Raw genomic sequence first — 19,612 nt, forward strand, 5'->3', positions numbered from 1 at the left:
ATAGGTATGTGGCCTGTTTTTCAGCACTGCTGCACAGCTTATTCAGCTATGTCCAAGGCATTAGGACTAACATGACTGTGTGCCCTGTAGTACCCGCATGCACTGAAGGGTTGATCCAAAGGATTAAACAGGAGAGGTCCAGCAGAGCCTTATTGTCTTATCAACCTCATGGGACTTGATGATCTTTATCTTTATGTTTCTTTCAAGGACTGAAATGTCAATGTTAATGTCATGTCAAGGTGCTTTTACTTTCCATCCAGCTTATAATTTACTTGAATCGTTGAATGATTTATTCTCCCCTTTAGGCCACACCAATTTTATTTGTTGGTTCTCGGATTTTTTCAGAAAAAATGTGAAGCAACGGCGAAAAAAATAAAGGCCTAGGCATCCTATGATAGCCCCAAATGCTATGTTAGGAGCCATGAAGTCAACATACCAGGCTGGTTTGTAATTTAAACCATGAATATCAGACTTTTTATCAAACCACTGCATTGATAGATGGAAAACTGTAACAATTCTAAAGAGATCGGACTTCCTTCAACTGTTGGGGCCAAAATATGAACATTTTGGAGTTGATTCAGAGCCTGAAATGCAGGCGAATCCGAGAACCAACAAATTAAATTGGTGTGGCCTTATTCTAGTGATGTTGGGAAAATAATCATTTGGTAATATGAATTTACTGAACACCTTTTACAGGGAAGATGTAAGATGCAGGTTGTTGTAATTGAGATGATTGATTTTGACTACATGTACTTTAATGGACCAACCCTTACCACATGCTGCATTACATGTATTTATCCAGTCACGCATCCAAGGTTCACAGATCTTTCTCAAATACAGACAGAACACAAGGTATTTTGAGGGCACACCCCAGTTCAGTTGTTAATCCTTTCCAAACAATGTCCTGCTGTTGCCAAAGCTAACCATAGTGTGGTTATCAACAAAGGAATGGTCTCTTTACAATAGCACGAATATATTGGAATAGTCTTGCCCTTTTGATGTTCATTGTCCCTGTCCCTCTCTACAAGTGCCCCCTTTCTGATTGACTCGGAATTGCATCATTGTACACTCTCTTCCACACCTACAAAACCTGTTTTGTTTCTTTCACAAGGCAACAGTGACAAGGTTAAATGCTTTGTTTGGATAATTGCCCCCTTTACATGTACTCGTGGTGCTCTATGGTCTAATAGTCTTCTTTTTATAGAAGTTTGTTGGTGTTTGTTACATTTATGCAACTTGTATGTTCGCAATGTTTCAAAGCAAGAAAGACATGATTGTGTGACTTATGGTCGTATCTTATTAGAGACGATTTGTTTACTCGTACAGTCCACTTCACAAGTTAGCTCCTGCGTCACACTGACGTCACATGACGTCACAGGGCATGATGGGACAACTTCTCCCTGCTTTTTCCCAGGATTGTAAATCCTTGAGGCTTAAAAGCTTCGGGTCGTGTAACTAAACTGTTGTTTTGGTATCTCTTGATTTTAAAATATCATAGTATTTTTGACATCTCAAAATCAGACTTAATGTATACCTAGCATTATTCGGAATCAGATATATCACATTCATAAATATGGTCACTCCAAACTTGAAAGAAAACTTGAAAAAAAAGAAGGATCTTGTGTTTTCATTTTGCAGTGCTAAACGTACTCGCTGCATCTGTGTGTTCATAAGTGATTTAAGTGGAATGTCCATGTACATGTTTGGAATTTAGGTAACTTGTGTTTTTTTACATGTTCTGTAGGTGGAGCGAGGGAATGACGTTGTTCCAGCAGGTGTTCAGCCTAAGGCTCCGCCTCTTTTACGTCATTCAGCGAGGCAGAACAAAGGATTGGCCGAGAGGGCATGATGGGGAGGAGTCAAAGTTCATGGACTGAGTCTCCTGGAGGCAATCCAGTTGAAGAACCGGTTCTGGCCAGTGAGCCCAGATCTTGAAAAGTCAAGAATCGCCCGGCAACATTTTGGGGCGCTGTCCACCGTTTTTCTCACATTTTCCCGGAGATCGACCAGAAATGTCGGAGAAGCCACCCTAGACACACGACTGAGACCAGGTAAGAACTTCTCTGGAGTATTCTGAGAAATATTCAAGTACGAAAACTTTTACAAGACACAGAAATTGCATCATGAGTGAACATCACAGGAAAGATAATTATGGGTGGGTCTGTTGCACGATAGGTCGTAATACTGTGGGGGAAAAAAACATGGGGGGAAAACATGTTTGCTGTTAACTGTGTGACAGTTTTTTCCTTTATATTTAACATATACTGACCTTGCCTCTTGCTCTAGTTTTCTACCATATTTTTGTTTGCCCCATTACTTAAAGGGCAAGGGCAGATAATTCTTTACTTAAGTTTGTTGTCACATGGAAGAGTTTGTTTATAATCTGACAACTTAAATCTTTGACTCAGAAATAAAATATTTATTGCATAGAAAGTATTTGATTTTTACCACTGCAGTGCTTTGAATCATAACATACAATCATGTACCACAGTAAAAAGCAGTCACAATAATGGCGTCGCATTTACGCTTCGAAATTTCACAGCTTACTAGTATCTACACTGGGGTGTTTATAAAATTTACCCTACATTACGATTTAGAGGTTTCTTTATAAAGTTACAGAATCGATAAGGCGTTCATTTTGTGCTACTACGGGACAATTTCGAAAACATGAGACGAGTTACAAAATTCAGCGTTACCCAAGCGTGCAGACAACAACAATCAAAATGGCGGCCCGGCGGCCAACTTCACAAACGAGTTACAAACTGCGAGAAATGCGGCATAAATCTGCTTAATTCTGAGGTAGAAATACAATCAGAAGTTTAACGTCATTTGTACTACAAAATGTAAAAGCCCCAGTAGCGTGCTAGCACGTGCTACGACTAAAACGAATCGAAAATGTGAGAACAAAGCGTAGTGAAAGAAAATGGCGTCACATTTTTTGCGAGTCAATTTTTACGGTAAAAAATACAATTAAACGTTACTGTTAAAGGCTACAGTGTCTGTAGAACTTTCTCGATGCCGCCCTGGATTCCATTACGCTCCCATCCTAGGGCGAAGACGCCGGGCTTCGCTGTAAACTCGTCTGCGGCGCCGGACATGCAGCGGCGTGCACCGGCATGGCGTGCAGCATGCAGCGGCTTGAAATAATTTGTTAAGATCCCCACGGTCTGTATGAATCGTTCAATCGGTACCACAGTTGTCGACCGGACCTTTTTCTTCAAGTTAATTATGACGTCCCCACGTTTGTACTTTTCCGAGACGCTTCTTTGGTACAATTAAACCGATCTTTCTCAAAGCTTCTGCGAGTTGTTTACAAGATTCTAAGCTTGGGATATTTCACCAGCATCATGGGTGAGCAGCTAGTTGAGTAAAGAATGAAAACACCTTTTAACTCCAAAAATTTTAAGCCCTCAAGTCACCATTAGTAAATGTACTTTTCTTTTATTCAAGCATCGTCTGCGACAAATAAATTTACATTTTGTACGGTAGATTGTACAGTAGAATCAAACCGCACGTAAAGTTTTCACCCATATTACAGTAGTCTGTTCCAATGACCCAACATCGTGACCCCCCGGCGCCATCTTGAATCGCTCGGCCGGCAAAACACAATTTTTTGTACAACGTAAACAGGTCGATCTCTCAATAAATCCCCGCGAGTTTTCATTAAAAATCGATGTAGACACACTTTTAAAAATGATGCGGTCGTCATGGGAAGGTTTTGGTCCCGCGTGGTCCCGACTCGAGCTGGCCGCGGTCGCGTCAGGCAGGTGGTCTACTTGGGCAGAGCGCTTAATGCTTGTGCCTATGGGAAAATATTTTCGGGACCGGGGAAAACCGGTCTATTTGGCCAGTAGGTCGTCTTGAGAAGGTGGTCGCATGGGCAGGTTTGACTGTACTGCAACAAAAAGCTATAAGAAGAATAGAAAAAGATAATAAAGATGTCATCCTCACTTATGCTGAAAATGTTTGAACCCCTATTTTCTCCCACACAGACATGACACCCAGAATTTCCCCACTGCCTTGTATTGAAGAGGACCTGCTCTTCAAGCAAAACAGTTCTGGCCAATCACAGACCAGCGTGGTGGAAGTGATCAACGAGGTGGTTGTGGACGGAAAGGAGAGCGCGAGCGCTGCTGCCGCTGAGGTGGCACAGATGGAGGAGGGGGTGCTGGTGGAGAATAGAATGGCCGTCGTGGAGGTCAAGAAAGGTCAGTGCTGTTCCAACAAGACTTAATGTTGTTTCCCAAAGTGGTTTCAAATCATTTGACATTCAGTCAACTTGGGGCACTTTATATTATTTAATTGTAGTAGTTTCTGCCTTTGTAAAGCAATGTGAGTTAAAAATTTTGCTATAGCTTTTTTTTTTGTCTACCAATGTTTTGGAGCTATACTACTACTAGCTACATGTATAGTTTAGCTAGTAAGAAAGGGAGTTAGGAACTTTTTTTTGGCTATACTTTATGAGTTATTTGTTGGAAATGGATGCAAAATACTGTAGCTGCTTTATACTCAGAATATATTAGCAATTATTACAGTCATGATCGGTATAAAAAAAACAGGGTTGATTTTCTTGTATTCTTTTTTTTCCTGTAGAACCAATAGATGAGGAGACCAGCAGCCAATCGTCAGACAGCACAGTGGACTCAGAGGACTACATTGTGGTTCCCATGCCAGACTGCTTCAACCCTGAGATCCCGCTGGACAGTTCCTGTAGTCTGTCCTCTAACACTGATGTAGCCATTCAAACTGACGGGCCTCTGGAAACTGCTGACAATGTGGACTCCAGATGCTCCACACCGGAGATAGTACAAGGTAGTTATTAATTCTCTATACGCATGTATAATTGTCAGGGCTCGAAATTCTTTTTTGGGGTGTACTGGTGCACCCACAGAAAAAAATTGGGTGCACAGCTCCAAATTTGGGTGCACTAAGGTGGACATGCACCCAGTATTTCCAGCCCTGATGGTTGATATATTAACATGTGTGCTGTAAGTAACTTGTCTGTAGTGTTGTTTGATTGGGTTAGTCAAAGATTGTTGCTGTGTGTGCATTGTACATGTATGTGCGGCACTAAAAGTTGGAGTTTTGGGCCCCAGCATTTTGTTTTGGTACTGAAGCTCTTTGTATAATTAAATTCAAATGGCACAAAAGTAACCATGATATGACTGACTTATTTCAGAAAATGGAACCATCAGAATCCAGGACAAGAACGAATTCCAGCCCATCCTTCGACCTTTACCAGCACCTGTCAATCAACTCCCAACAGCCAATCAGATCCAGGTTATAGACCTGACAGGTGATGACGATGATGAAGTCATCCAGGTGAAGTCAGAGCCCTTGTCCAATGACGATGCTGCTTTCCTGACGGAAATTCCAGAGCCATCAGGAGTTGTTTCATTGGTTGAGCCAGCAGCCAATGAAAACACACCAGCTGAAATGACACCCAATGAAATGCCAGCTCTGGAAGAAGACAGCAGATTGGTAGCTGAAGAAAGACCCAATGACTGACTGAATGAGATAGCTGATGATGAGGACGACCTCCCAATTGGAGCAGCAGCAAGTGACAATCACTCAAATGAAACACCAGAGAGCACCCTGGAAGATACAGTAGTGAAACACCCACCTGAGGATGTTGGTAAGGGAAAACCTTCACCAGAAATTTGATGGTTCTTGTACCTTCAATTTTAGTTGAGAACTCCTTGTTGGTCATCTACAAGAAAAAATTATTCTTTGTTTTATGTTAGCAAAGAAGGGTCATGCATTGATTTGCAAATATCCCTTTGCTCACAGATAAGGTACACAAAAACCTTTCACCGGACCAAAAATTAGTTACTGGTACTCAGCCTCAGGGCTTCGAATATTGGATCCATATGCACCTTTAGTGCAGGTAAAATTGGGGCTGTGCAGGTATTTCTGATGCCCTCCTGTCTAAAACTTTTCATGTTATCTGCACCATTACAGGAATGCAGAGAAAAGCCTTTTAAGCCCTGAGTCTTCATTTTACCTGTCAAACCAGGAGCTTTGCTGTTTGCTATTGTAATAATCTTTTTACCATCTTTTTCTACAGCTACTGATGCCACAGACCAGAACTCCACCAATGCTGACAATGAGCTGAACAACAACACTAACGCCAGACGTGCCTCGGACCGCGCCGGTGCACACGCCACCTTCCACGCAGATGGACCAATCGTGGACGTCTTTCCCACACCGCGCGGGTAGGTCTCCAACTCTTCTAGTGACAAGCAAAATTTGGAGCCTTTATGTAGAAATTAACGTAAAAACCTCAAATCTATAGACATCCTTTTGTTGTTGTATCTGTGTGTTCCCTTGCAGTTAGCCTTTCTTTGGGAATTAGTTTGCAAGTAAAGTTTGTATTCTAAGAGTAGTTTGAGGCTTGCAAATGTTTTCATATTGTGTTTGTGTTGTATTGCTTTTTACCATAATGGTCTTCATGGTTCTCTCATTGCTTTGACAGTTTGGGAATTGAGAAGGTGGTTGCAGGTTACGACAGAAGCTAATACACACAGCTCCAATTATACCTACAAATGCAAGTGGTATATTTTAAGCTCCAGACTTGCTTACAGTACAAAATAAAAATTGTATCTGCTATGCTATTCTACAGATTGTCTGCAGCTGAGTTTGGAGGTGCAGTTGTGAATGGGGCCATCAACGTGGCCTCTAACATTGTTACAGCCTTGTTTGGCAGCAATGGACGGCAGAATCAGGTAGGGGAGGTTTCATACTGTCGACTTTTTCTTCCTCAAAACCTCTTGTGGTCTCTGCCAAAGAGCCGCCAGGGGGCCGAAAATCTAATAATTTTGATGTCTTATCAAGACCTACCCACCTACCAAGTATCTAGACAATCCATCTTTAAGCCATCTCAAGTTATTGTGTTAACAGACAGACAGACACACACACACACACACTGACACCCGAAACGCTACCGAAAATATAACCTTCTTGGCAAGGATTAGAGTGAATAGATACTGATACAGCAATTTGCAATGATTTCCTTGAACTACCTGTAGTGCAGTCCATTAAAACCATTGAAGAATACATTGGCATATCCAGTCATAATTGTGTGATTGTGTTTTTTTCCAGCCATACATCCCCCCTCAGCAGCATGTCCCCCCTGAGCGGGACTACACCCCCCCTGCCCCCTCCTGGCCACCCCCTCCCACCAGTGTCTCCCCCATGGACCAGCTTTTTGAGATGGGCTTCGGCAACCGGGAGTTGAACCAGCGACTTCTGGACAAACACGGCAATGACCTGAACCGAGTGGTGCCGGAACTGCTCGCCATGATGGACAACAACTGGCACGAACAGAGGCACTAGGGAGCATCTTGTCAACAACACTAACCTAAACAACATCCGTACTGTATAGGGAGCATCTCAAAACTTCAAACAACTCGCAAAACAACATCTTATACATGTGTTACTAAGTTGGTAAGCAATGTTGTAGCACTTAAGTGTAGGAAACATCATGATTATGTTTACTAGTATTTTCTCTGATATGTGCTCTGCTCATTTTGAACTTGGCCTGTGTAAGTATGGCGTGACAAATATTATGATTGGGTGGGCTAAAAATGGTGATCATTCAAAAGTACCCAACAAGCTACATGTTTTGACAGAGGTATGCATTTATTAGGGAAAATATGGTAAGTTCACATATTATGGAAAAGATGGTATCTTCACATATTGGGTGGTAAAGATTTCTGCCACAGTTGTGCATTGGTTGGTAAAGTTATAAGCTGGTTGCAAGTTATTAGAGATGGTGCCATTCCTTGTACTGGAATGTATGTACATGTACATTGTAAAACAGATTAAGTGCTTAGCGATCGTCCTGTATAGTTATAGAAAATATAGATAATATTATATAAAGTACAGTTCAATTTACTGGTTATCTGATAAAAGTAATTTTGGTGATATAGTATGTAATAAGCAAGTTACAAATGACCAAAACATGACTGAGTTATGATTATGAATGTATAAGGATGAAAAATTCTGTAGATTCATTTGCATTCTTCTATTTTACAGTCATGTACTGTATGCTATTTCTGTCTTAACCACTTCTTAACAAGTTATACTATCAGTTATGGAATGGTGGAAAGAATGCTCAAGTTGGTATTATGTTTGGCTTTTTCTTGATTCGTTCATGGCTCATCATTGAAGTAGCTGTTAAAAGAATTTAGGAATCACCCCATGGATAAATTATCCAGTGATATGGATATGATAATCAAAGTATATACATTTGTATTATGTATTGTTGCCAGTTGGAGGAGAACTAACATTCAGTACCCTAACAAGATGTAGGAATTTTCATTGTATAGTCTCTTTCATACATACAAGGTTTGGCAAGAAATCTGCAAGCTATAGAACTAGTGGTTTTCCAAAATTATGTCAGACAATGATGGTACCAAGGCTGTCTAATTAAGCATCACACCATTGATATAACTGCAAAAGTTATGTTTCTGTATGCTTCGGTTTTTAAGGTTGAAGCTTTAAGCTTTTGACAAGTGTAACCTACAATGTGATACAAGAAAAAGAAGAAATGTTGAAGAGTCCTTAATTCCAGCAAAGATCATGTAACACCTTGTACATTATGATTACACAAAGAAAAAAGGCCATCATTTTGTCATGTTATTTTTCTTTGAATTTTTGCATGACGTGGTTAATTCACAAGGAGGCCAATGCATTCAATCACATGTAGGTAGCGTAATTTGTGAGATTATTGTACAAATATGAACATTAATTTTACATTGCTCATTGACAAATTAAACAAAACTTATCAAGTACAAAATAATTTGAAGATGTCAATTTAGGACGAACAACATTAAATCAGACAAACTGATACTGCTTTCAAAATTCATAACTGTTGTACTGGTACATGCACAATATCGCGACTGGAACAAAAGATCACAGAACAACTAGGAATGCTAACATCGCCTACAATGAGCCCTCAACAAGGCAGGGCCACTATCTTAACATAGGTATTGTAATTATGGCAACTGTAGAAGTATAACACCTTACTGTGGACACTCAATGCCACTGTGAATCTTAAGGGAACCCTCCCACAGAGAGAAAGCTGGGTAGAGTGGCTTGGTAAACCCAGCCTTTTCTTTGTAGCGGAAAATGAGGGTTTGCGTATTTGCATCGAAAAAGCGAAGTTCGCTTTTGTCATAATTAACAAGGATACCGATCTTGGACAGCGGTGGTTTGATGCGTTTTCTCTGTGTATATGTCGAGCCATTAAACCAGACACTGTACAAGGATCCGTTTGCCAGATAATCAAATGCCCATGATTCCATCGTATTACAAATATCCTCATTCCTGGGCATGCTTTCATAGGCCACACCTATGCTATACTGCCCCTTTACACTGACTTCCCAGTAATGTCGGCCTCTCCTGATAGATTTGTCTCCAAGAACTGTGTGTTGATCACCCTCTTCTGGATCAAAGCGTGACAATGTCAATGATGCTCTAGGGAGAGGTATTGGTGTTTCTAGCTTGCTAACCTGGGTGTTTTCTTCTGAAACTAAAAGATACCTGGAAGCTATGTTCTGATCCAGTTGGAATTCAAACGGTGTTGTTGCCAGCTCGATTGAGCTCGGACAAGACCGACCAGCCTTGTTTTTGGAAGCGAGTTCAAACTTGTACTTTGTTCCCGGAGTCAGGTTTGTGGCTGTGTATGAATAACCCTTTAGGGTTGAAACTATTTGGACGTTACCAACTGAGTAACAAACCTCATATTCATTGGCATCCCAAACAGGATCCCATTCAATATAAGCTTCCTCCATCGAGCCAATACAACATTGCTCATCTGCAAATGGTGTATCAGGGAGTACTCCAAAGTCTAACGCTTTTAACTCTTTCTTACACTGTGTGAAGTCAATGTCTAACTCATCAATGCCATATTCATCATCATCATAGTTGTCATCACTGTTACTGCCCAAAGTGTTGATTGTTCCTTCTATCTTAGCTTTCAATGAGTGGTGAGCGAGCAGTAAGCTAGCATGGTCGGTTTCCTTCAGGACTTCCAAAGAATAAGACAGTGCTGATTGTGCCTTCTGTACACCATCAGTTGCACGTTTGATCACTTTCTGTAGGTCCTTGCTGTCCTGTTGTCTTGTCTGCTCTAGCTTTCGGTGCAATTCAGCCTTACGATGTTGAATGACTTCCATGAGGCTTTCACATTGTTTGTCAATTTCAGTCTTCAATTCTTGTGCACTGTAAAAGATAAGAAAAGCTGTGTGTGTTATGCTGGACTGGTACATGTACATTGGTGCTAGATTGGTTTGGTATTTTTGGCATTGAGACTCTAACCCGCAGGGGTATTGACATAGAGAGAGAGAGAGAGAGAGAGAGAGAGAGAGAGAGAGAGAGAGACCATTTGAAGTAGGAAATATGTCTAGCACTATGCAATCTTACCCGTTCATCATCTGCTCATGTCTATCTTCTAATGCCCGAACCTTAGCCTCCTCCAGGGTGACCCTAGCGTCCAAGCGGCCCACCCAGGTCTGCAGCTCAGCCTGTTTCTGGGAGAACACCTCCTCCAGGGCCGCCATGTTGTGCTGCTTGTGTCTGCCCACCTTATAATAATGGGTTATTCAATTTTTAAAATACATACAGCCAATCCCACCTGGCAGCCAGAGGCTGCATTGCATGGGAGCAGTTTACACAATAAAACAATGGCATACATGTATCTCTATATCAAACATATCTGAAAAAATTTCACGAACAGGGTATACGAGTATTAACAAAACATTAACAGGTCAGATTCTACCTTCTCACACAGCAAACAGACGGGAGTCTGGTCCTGCACACAGTACATCTCCACTGGTTTGCTGGGGTGGTCGGGGCACATCACGGTCTGAGGGTCCCAAAAGGAGAAGCAATATACATAAATAAACTTTTATGGTCTGAATATTATGCTATTAATTGCTGTGTCAATTTCCAAACTCTTCAACTGTCAAGCAAGAATACGGACTTACAAACAAGACGTGCAGACTTGATAAAACTTTCTGCATGTGTATCTGATACAGAAAGTTTTGTTAAGTCTGCATTCTTGTCTTAACTTTTACTTTGCTTTGTCAAAAAAACCCATTATGAGACAGAGCTTCTGCAAAAAAAACCTTTAGTCCTTTTAAAAACAATTCAAGCAAGCTGGTCTTTTACCCTGTTTTATATGCCTTCTGGCAAGAATTTGCAATAAACTTACCATCATCAAGTGAAGGCCATGCTATACTCACCTCATCATTAAAAGATGCTGTTGGACTGACCAATTTGTGTTCAGAAAATGGGGGGAAGTCGGGGTGTGTAACAGTCAGGCACTGCTCACAGTAAGACACCTTACAAATCAGGCAGCTTTTGGCAGCCAGTCTGGGAGGGGCTTCCCTGCAGAGTTGGCATGGGATCTCATGTGGCCTGGTGTTGCCATCACCCTTCAGCCGCAAATACCTGGGGGTGTTAATAGATATTAGCTTGGGTACCATCCGGATTTTGGCTTCCAGATGGTACCCAGGCTAAATAGATGTGTTAGCAAACAAATTTATATGTATTAAGTTGCAATGATTTTTAAAAAAATGAACAGACTGATTCTTCTGTGCTCTAGTCTGCTTCCAAAGTTCAGTACCTACCAATGGTAATTATAACTTTAAGTAAGTATAAATCAACACAATATAATTCTTCATTATCACAAACCTCTACCACTAGACACTAGTCAACTGAAAGCTTTGAGAAAGTACTTCTAGTGAGTCGTTACACCTGTCCACTATATTTTGAAGGAGAAAATTCTTCCTCAGTCCGTCGAGACCCAGGGTGCCCAAGCTGACTACCTCCGGGCATGTTGGACAGGGGAAACTGTCAGGTGTGTTTTCAGGACTGGGTGCAGCTGCAGCTGAGTAGGTGGCCCCTTCCTCGTCGTCTTGGCTCGGGTTTGTCTCAGACTGAAGTAGATCTTCTGCACACCTGCAGAAAAAGACCCAATTGAATGTGTTTGCTACCTAATACAAATGTAATATGAGTGATCGCCATGACATTACATCCATGCAGCTATAGCTAGTGGCACACAAAAAGCTGGTGGTGGTTGGGTGATTTTCCTACCAATGATTTGCATTTGCCTACCAATAATTTGCATATGCTTAGCCTTACCAATAATTGAGGTAAACAAAAACAGCGATATTTGTATGAGTGTCACTGGTGCCTGCATGTGATGGTAAAAGGATGGCACATCCTACTTGGTGACTGTTTATGAAGGACCCCCCTTTTTCCAAATGGTATTGTCCTCCCATTAGTTTTTGGTCATAAACAATAAGGTGGAGAAATAAACTACAGTGCTTCTTGGTGAAATGTAAGCAGGATATTGTTCAAACATTTCCTGAACTAATTGATCCACAGTTAGTCAAGTATTACAACTCCCCTATCAAATGGGGTGGGGGTGACATTCTGACAGAGGGTACATTCTGGCTTGCTACACCCCGGTCTTACCTGCGGCACAGGTTGTGGTGACAGGGCAGTTGTAGTGGACAGGTGAACAACTCCAAACACACGGGACACTTCAGTTCATCCTCCAGACCTTCCATACTTTAACCTATTCATGGCACACATAAAAAATGATCAATCATTAGGAGCTTTAATTAACCCTAGTTGCTAGTACATTTTATTGTGTAAATTGAATTTTCCTAGTTGAGTTGCTAATAGCAGTCATTACCACCCACCCCACTACCCATAAACAGCTCATCCACAGCTGTAAGGACAAGTAAATTTGTTAGAGACCAAACCCCTTGCACACCTTTTAGGGCCCCAGTCCACCTACTAGTATTCCGGACCGGGCTGGCTAGCCAGCCAGCCTTTTCCGCAAACCCTTACAACTAATAGAACTTGATTGCTATTGGCAAACCATACAAGTTTCGATGCTCAAAAACCTTGAAGTATTTTGAACACACCTCCCTTTTCTTGGGATCCTGTGGGTCTGGAATACAGGCTAACAAATTATCTAGTGATTCAGCACAACAACAACATATAAAGATCTTTACGAACTGAAAAAAAACAAGTGTCTGAAGAACAAACCTTTGTATCTACTATTACTTGGTGGAGGTCTTTTTGGTCACAAGTTAGTGGGAAGGCCACTACCAAGATCACGGTGACCAACAGGTTTCAGTACAGTGTGGCATCAGCAGGGCATCAGGGTGTCAAAGGACTTCCGGGACCATGAATCTTTGCGCTTTCCCCAAGGAAGTTTTATTATATCTTAGCCTCCTGTGCAGGCCCCGCGGCGGTGGAGAAGAGTTTTTAACGCGTTATTTTAATATAGCCGGCCACCCTACATAGCCGCCGGCTATATTAAAATAACGCGTTAAAAACTCTTCTCCACCGCCGCGGGGCCTGCACAGGAAAAGGAAGTTCACCTTCTTGGTGACCCCAATCTCCAAGCAGATGTTGGGTTGGAAAACCGTAACGTTTTCATATAAAGATGTTGGCAGTGGCGTATGTTATGGCCATCTGTAGAAAATGCTGTGTTTCTGCATTACCACTCATGCATCCATACCTTACACGATGCGCACTCATACAGCCTTCCAACCTGCTCGGTGCCGTGTCTCAGCGTCGAATGAATACCACTCCTTCGTACCTATTGTCTACCTGATACTCACCTGGAGATCATATCACATGATCTCTCACCTGTCCTGCACACCTGCAGTGACTACAGAAACTTAATTACTTGCTAATTCGTCACAAGGCTTCCTCAAACGCAAGTAATTGTCATTTTAGATGCCTGGCTGGGGCAAACATATCTGGGTCCGGAACTACAATGTAATATGTTCAACAATGTATTTACTAGTAATCTCCAACTTCCAAGCAGATATGGGGGTTTATATGGCTAGCAATGACGTTTACAAACAATATCAAGGCCATTATGCCCTTGCACTTATCCGCAAGATCTTGCAATAAACTTTCGTAAATAAAAGCTCATTGGAACGCGGGCGAGCATCAGTGTTTGATTTGTGTTGACTTGTGAGTGGCTCCTCCGGGTTACCGTAGACTCCCCGGAGACCGGCCTCCCGTTGCCCACGAAACCGCTAAGGAATGATGGATTGGGATAGTTGCTGCTCAGAAAGTCGATGAACTTTTTCTTGTTGGCTTCACTCACGAGGTATTCGAATCTGCAACACAAAAACAAGGAAAAGCAATACGCAAATTAAGGTTCAAGACATCCAATACTAATGAGATACTCAAGAAAACAATTACTCAAGCAACTGGATAGATTTTGAAAAACTATCCAGTTGCTGAGTAACTGTTTCCTTGAGTAAGGAATAACAATGTCTAAATGTACAGGTCTCTAGCAAAATATGGAGATGTTCCTACACAAATATTGCCTTAGGAGTGCACTGGCAACATGTGTTAAACATGACAGACGGTGACATTTTAAAGACCATCCTTTGGGAGTGATCACAGTTCGCCTTGATGTGACACATGGTGCCAAACGCCTTCAGCTGACGGTTTAAATCTTCATTTGTAGTCAATACTTTACCAACCTGGGCGACCTGCGCGGTGCAAATGAGATCCCACCCTCAAGGTTTTACCATGTATTTATTTAGCGGCAAATTCCTATACATTAATGTAACATTAATGTAGACTTTTTGTGCCTGTCCGTTGCTTATGCATGCACATACGTCCCGTGTCATGATTTTGCCGGCTATATATACTCTAATAAAGATCCCCACATTTCAGAATTAGAAACATCAGGGCCTTCGAATTCTCACGAAAGTCTGGAACACCTGGATGGTGCAACGTCGGGGATTACCGGTGCTGAGGTAGTAGATACCTTAAGATTCCCCCTATTCTTGCGGCGGTCTTACTCTCAGAGTACCCGGCGGAACTTCGAGTTGGCGTTAGGCCATGTTGATTTGATTGTATGGATGACATCCTCTACTCTGGGAACCCCAAAACTGATGCGTGCGTGCGAATAAAAAAAGTTGTGCACAAAAAAATTATGAAATCTACGTGGTCATGACGGTTGAACAAATGAGGCAGAATATGGTTTGGCGAATAATCTACTATTCAAATTCATTCTTTAAATTTTCGTCTTTTTTCGTTTGATTTTGGCATTCTACGACATTGGTATGGTTTTTAATTTTTTTGCAACTTACGGTACATCTTTGCTCATTCTGGAACTTTTTTTGTACGATTTACAGTATGGTTGAATTTTTTTTTTAGAAACGGCCGAAAATTCATGCGCGCGCGGTTGTCATCCATATAATCCAATCAACATGGCCTTACACAGAAGAGGCCAACACAGTTGGCACCCGCATCTCATCTGCAATGCTAAACTATAGCACCAGAAGTATATCTCTCTGCGGTATTCATGAACGCGATGTGTGAAACATGCGAACTTACTGCATCTTCAGCCGGTAACGGTTACAGGTCACCAGATCCACCTTACGCCCTACATCCGGGATATAGCCCTTCTCCAAGGGTGGGAGGTTAAACCTGGGATAGATGGCCAAGAATAGCATTACAGTCTATTAACTCCTACTCGAAGGAACACAATGTCAGGTTGAAGAAGTATTTTTAGCAAATACGGTGGCTGGCAAATGAAATGCAAAGGTGTATATAAGGCTAGTAGAATGCATTTATTCAATCCTCCTGACTACTTAGATTTCATAAGGAATGTAACTTTTTTGCCCACTTTTTTTTCGCACGCTCGCATCAGTTTTAAAATGCCAGCCATATAATCAAATTAATCTCCAAGCAGATGTTTAGGTGGCCGCAAAAGATCTAATCAGTATGGGTTGAAAAGGCACCAAGGCAAAAGAAGAAATTTACAGACACTTTTTTGTCCCACATTTATCAAATCATTTTAAGTCTTATTGTTTTGTTAACGTTATTTATGTTTACCTGATTACAAACTCCGTGGAGTCTATCTGAGTTCCACACCCACTTCCGGTCAGGATGCCGCTACTTCCGACAACACTGCAGTTCCTGAACCGTCCCGTCTGGAACTCTGGCGGCTTCTACCGATATGGCAGGACAAATAGGAAGGTACGGTCTTCATATTTGTTCACTAAACACATGAACTGCACGTTTTGCATGTTGTACCTTTAGTAACAAATGTTTGTGCTTGCTTGTACTAGATCAGACATGACATGTTCACTATAGCGGTACTCAAGATTTGGTGGGGAGGGGGGGCAAGGCTTTACTTCGACATCTGAAAAGTCTTATGTTTTAAATTCTGGATTAAAACTACAACTTGCACAGTGTTTATCTGTATAGTCATTCTCTCGACACCCTAGTTTTCAAGATATCTGCAGTTTTAACGACGTGGAGGGCGCCTTCTTGCATACCTCAGGTAATTTGCGATGTAGTTCTGTCGTCACTTCACGTGTGCCTCGCAAGGTGGCGTACGTGATCCATGAGTTGAGCGGCGCGTTCTGTTTCGTCAAGGTGAAGTTCGCCGCAGTGTGCAAGATAGCCAGCTGCTTCCTTTGGATAACCAATAACAGTAGGGTTACAGATTCAACTATCTAACTCATAATGATTAAAATTTTTGTAATATCCATGATGTCACTACTGTTATCAATTTTTTATCATTCTATTAAATGATGATTCATATGATAAATGTTGTGTATGAAAAATACTTGCTAAGCTTATTATCAGTTTCACACTTTTAACTACAGACTTTTCAGGACTCACCGGAAGTCAGCTAATGACTTAGGGTTGAATTTTCCAATTGGAATCAACGTCTGCAAAAAGGCTGTTCAGTTCCTTCCCCTGTTTGCTCCTCTTTTTGTCCTCTTCCCTCATGTCAGTTCTCTTCTTTCGTTGAGATGAAGACTTTCGTTTTTGCTTTTCATGTTTCTGTTTCTTCTCTGTATTTGCTTTTTTAATACCTCTGGATATCGTGTCATTTTTTCTTTCTAGTGTTGTCAATAGTGTTGTTTTTCTTGTGTTACTGTCTTTTTTGCAATGATTGATTTTCTCCATGAGTCAACTTTTTCAGCAACTTTTTCTGATGATCTCTTTAAAGACGTTTTATGACTAGATTTTGCCCTTTTGTCATTGATATTTGACTTATTGGATTTTTGTGCATCTGAATCGGGTAACCTCTCCAACGTAGCTGACGTTCTGTTCTCAAATTTACCGTTAGAAGCTATATGATCTAACTTGACTTCGGCCTTGGTAGAGAGACTGTCCTCAGAAGAGATAACTGCACCACTCAACCTGAAATGTCATGTGATAAGAAGAAGAATAACTTAATTGCGCAACAGATGTAGCGGGTACAACGTATGGCAAAATGTACAATATAACATAGTTGGTGATGCTAACATACATAACGTTACATAGTTGGTGATGCTAAAAATATCTTACTGTACTAAGAATCTGGTCTACTTTCATAAACATTGTATAACAATAAAGAGACAATAATTATACTAATCTAATTCTATTGTGATATGACATGGTTACTTCCTGGATGATATATTTCTACTCAAAATTTCATAATCATATATAGCAAGGTATCATTTCCTAACCACCATAGGTACTAATTACTAGTAAGTCTTCTGTAAAGATTGAGACTTTAATGTTTCATTCATTCATTTTATCTTCTGATGACATTTTGGTACATATGAGGATGTCAAAAGCTTGTAAAAAGGTGTACTTCCCCTAAAAAAAGCTAGGGGGCGTGCATGGACAGGTGAGCTATTGACTTACCGCCTGGGCGTGTTCCTAGTTACCTGACGTGGGTCGTAGGCAACAATGAGAAGCCACAGATAAATAATCAATCCAAGCCCAAGACAGGCCAGTATACTCCGTCGAATACATCTCATTGTACACATCCCTCTGGTCTGCATTCTATCGTCTGCATTCTAGCTCTGCTTGAAATAGATTTCTCTATAAAACACGAAGAAAAGAAATAGATAGATACAACTCTTTTGCTATATATTGTATATTGTACATGTACATGAATTTTTGTCACGAACATTACACTTGTCAAAGGGATAAGTAACCAAAGAATTGATTTAAGAGTCTTCAAAATCTCATCACCAAGAAAAGGGTTTAAACCTCTTCAATATAAATTTCTACATGTAGACTGGAGGAGTAGGACAAAACGATGTAAAACAATGAAGATCTACTCACCAATATAGATGTCACACTGATCATACACTGACACAGGTTAAACTTCTGTTGTTCTCTGTCTTCCAACTTAGGGATAGAAGTGCTTGGACCCAAGAATAATTCCTCTAGTGGCTAGTGACCCGAACAAGAGCAAGGCATGAATTCAAAGTCCTGTGTCTGTCCAGTGAAATCATTTCATTGGGAATCCCAAAACAGAAACACAAATAAACGTCTTTCCCGTGAATCGCTCCTGTCTATAATGTTATGTGTGAGAAGCAGTCCTCAGGAAATAGGTATGTGGCCTGTTTTTCAGCACTGCTGCACAGCTTATTCAGCTATGTCCACAGCATTAGGATTAACATGACTGTGTGCCCTGTAGTACCCACATGCACTGAAGGGTTGATCCAAAGGATTAAACAGGAGAGGTCCAGCAGAGCCTTATTGTCTCATCTACCTCATGGGACTTGATGATCTTTATCTTTATGTTTCTTTCAAGGACTGAAATGTCAATGTTTATGTCATGTCAAGGTGCTTTTACTTGTCATACGGCTTATAATTTACTTAAATCGTTGAATGATTTATTCTCCCCTTTAGGCCACACCAATTTGATTTGTTGGGTCTCGAAAAAATGTGACGCAATAGATATAAGATGCAGGTTGTTGTTATTGAGATGATTGATTTTGACTACATGTACTTTAATGGACCAACCCTTAACCACATGCTGCATTACTTATCCAGTCACGCCTCTAAGGTTCACAGATCTTCTCAAATACAGACAGAACACAAGGTATTTTGAGGGCACACCCCAGTTCAGTTGTTAATCCTTTCCAAACAATGTCCTGCTGTTGCCAAAGCTAACCATAGTGTGGTTATCAACAAAGGAATGGTCTCTTTACAATAGCATGAATATATTGGAATAGTCTTGCCCTTTTGATGTTCATTGTCCCTGTCCCTCTCTACAAGTGCCCCCTTTCTGATTGACTCGGAATTGCATCATTGTACACTCCACACATACAAAACCTGTTTTGTTTCTTTCACAAGGCAACAGTGACAAGGTTAAATGCTTTGTTTGGATAATTGCCCCCTTTACATGTAGGTGGTGCTCTATGGTCCAATACTCTTCTTTTTAAAGAAGTTTGTTGGTGTTTGTTACATTTATGCAGTGTTCGCAATGTTTCAAAGCAAGAAAGACATGATTGTGTGACTTGGTCATATCTTCTATGAGACAATTTGTTTACTGGTACAGTCCACTTCACAAGTTAGCTCCTGCGTCACACTGACGTCACATGACGTCACAGGGCATGATGGGACAACTTCTCCCCGCTTTTTCCCAGGATTGTAAATCCTTGAGGCTTAAAAGCTTCAGGTCGTGTAACTAAACTGTTGTTTTGGTATCTCTTGATCTTAAAATATCATAGTATTTTTGACATCTCAAAATCAGACTTAATGTATACCTAGCGTTATTCGGAATCAGATATATCACATTCATAAATATGGTCGC

General features: G+C 41.0%; 2 protein-coding genes and 1 long non-coding RNA gene across 4 annotated transcripts; 1 reads left to right on the top strand and 2 right to left on the bottom strand.

Annotated features, from left to right (window-relative positions):
• Positions 1-3,347: 3,347 nt before the first annotated feature.
• Positions 3,348-8,308, top strand: LOC109465218 (next to BRCA1 gene 1 protein-like). The gene is made up of 8 exons (XM_019762361.1): positions 3,348-3,351; positions 3,993-4,208; positions 4,594-4,812; positions 5,180-5,322; positions 5,518-5,635; positions 6,068-6,215; positions 6,623-6,725; positions 7,102-8,308. The coding sequence occupies exons 1-8, from the start codon at positions 3,348-3,350 to the stop codon at positions 7,333-7,335; spliced, it is 1,185 nt and encodes a 394-aa protein (XP_019617920.1). The 3' UTR covers positions 7,336-8,308.
• LOC109465318 (E3 ubiquitin-protein ligase Midline-1-like) lies at positions 7,944-13,725 on the bottom strand. 2 transcript variants are annotated; one of them, XM_019762527.1, is made up of 7 exons: positions 13,547-13,725; positions 12,487-12,589; positions 11,764-11,967; positions 11,250-11,457; positions 10,784-10,870; positions 10,429-10,589; positions 7,944-10,227 (listed from the first exon to the last, which is right to left on the bottom strand). In XM_019762527.1, exons 2-7 carry the CDS (start codon positions 12,579-12,581, stop codon positions 9,027-9,029), a joined length of 1,956 nt encoding a protein of 651 aa, XP_019618086.1. In that variant the 5' UTR covers positions 12,582-12,589; positions 13,547-13,725; the 3' UTR covers positions 7,944-9,026. The 2 variants fall into 2 exon arrangements, with proteins under 2 accessions (XP_019618086.1, XP_019618085.1); XM_019762526.1 differs by lacking the exon at positions 13,547-13,725 and adding an exon at positions 13,069-13,237.
• Positions 13,726-14,090: 365 nt separating this feature from the next.
• On the bottom strand, positions 14,091-15,961 carry LOC109465353. Its single transcript, XR_002139949.1, has 3 exons — positions 15,895-15,961; positions 15,394-15,486; positions 14,091-14,159 (listed from the first exon to the last, which is right to left on the bottom strand). It is a non-coding gene; the product is annotated as an uncharacterized LOC109465353 (long non-coding RNA).
• Between the last annotated feature and the right edge of the window lie 3,651 nt (positions 15,962-19,612).

Source organism: Branchiostoma belcheri, unplaced genomic scaffold, assembly GCF_001625305.1.
Source record: "Branchiostoma belcheri isolate BF01 breed outbred unplaced genomic scaffold, Haploidv18h27 scaffold15, whole genome shotgun sequence".
In the NCBI taxonomy this organism is placed as follows: Eukaryota; Metazoa; Chordata; class Leptocardii; order Amphioxiformes; family Branchiostomatidae; genus Branchiostoma; species Branchiostoma belcheri.

Excerpts from the sequence above, each read along its gene's own strand:
- LOC109465318 (XM_019762527.1), bottom strand. The coding sequence starts at position 12,581 with ATGGAAGGTCTGGAGGATGAACTGAAGTGTCCCGTGTGTTTGGAGTTG. Across the intron at positions 11,968-12,486 it reads CACCACAACCTGTGCCGCAG|GTGTGCAGAAGATCTACTTC; the intron begins GTAAGACCGGGG and ends CTTTTTCTGCAG. Across the intron at positions 10,871-11,249 it reads CAGCATCTTTTAATGATGAG|ACCGTGATGTGCCCCGACCA; the intron begins GTGAGTATAGCA and ends TGGGACCCTCAG.
- LOC109465218 (XM_019762361.1), top strand. Across the intron at positions 4,209-4,593 it reads CGTCGTGGAGGTCAAGAAAG|AACCAATAGATGAGGAGACC; the intron begins GTCAGTGCTGTT and ends TTTTTCCTGTAG. Across the intron at positions 4,813-5,179 it reads CACACCGGAGATAGTACAAG|AAAATGGAACCATCAGAATC; the intron begins GTAGTTATTAAT and ends GACTTATTTCAG.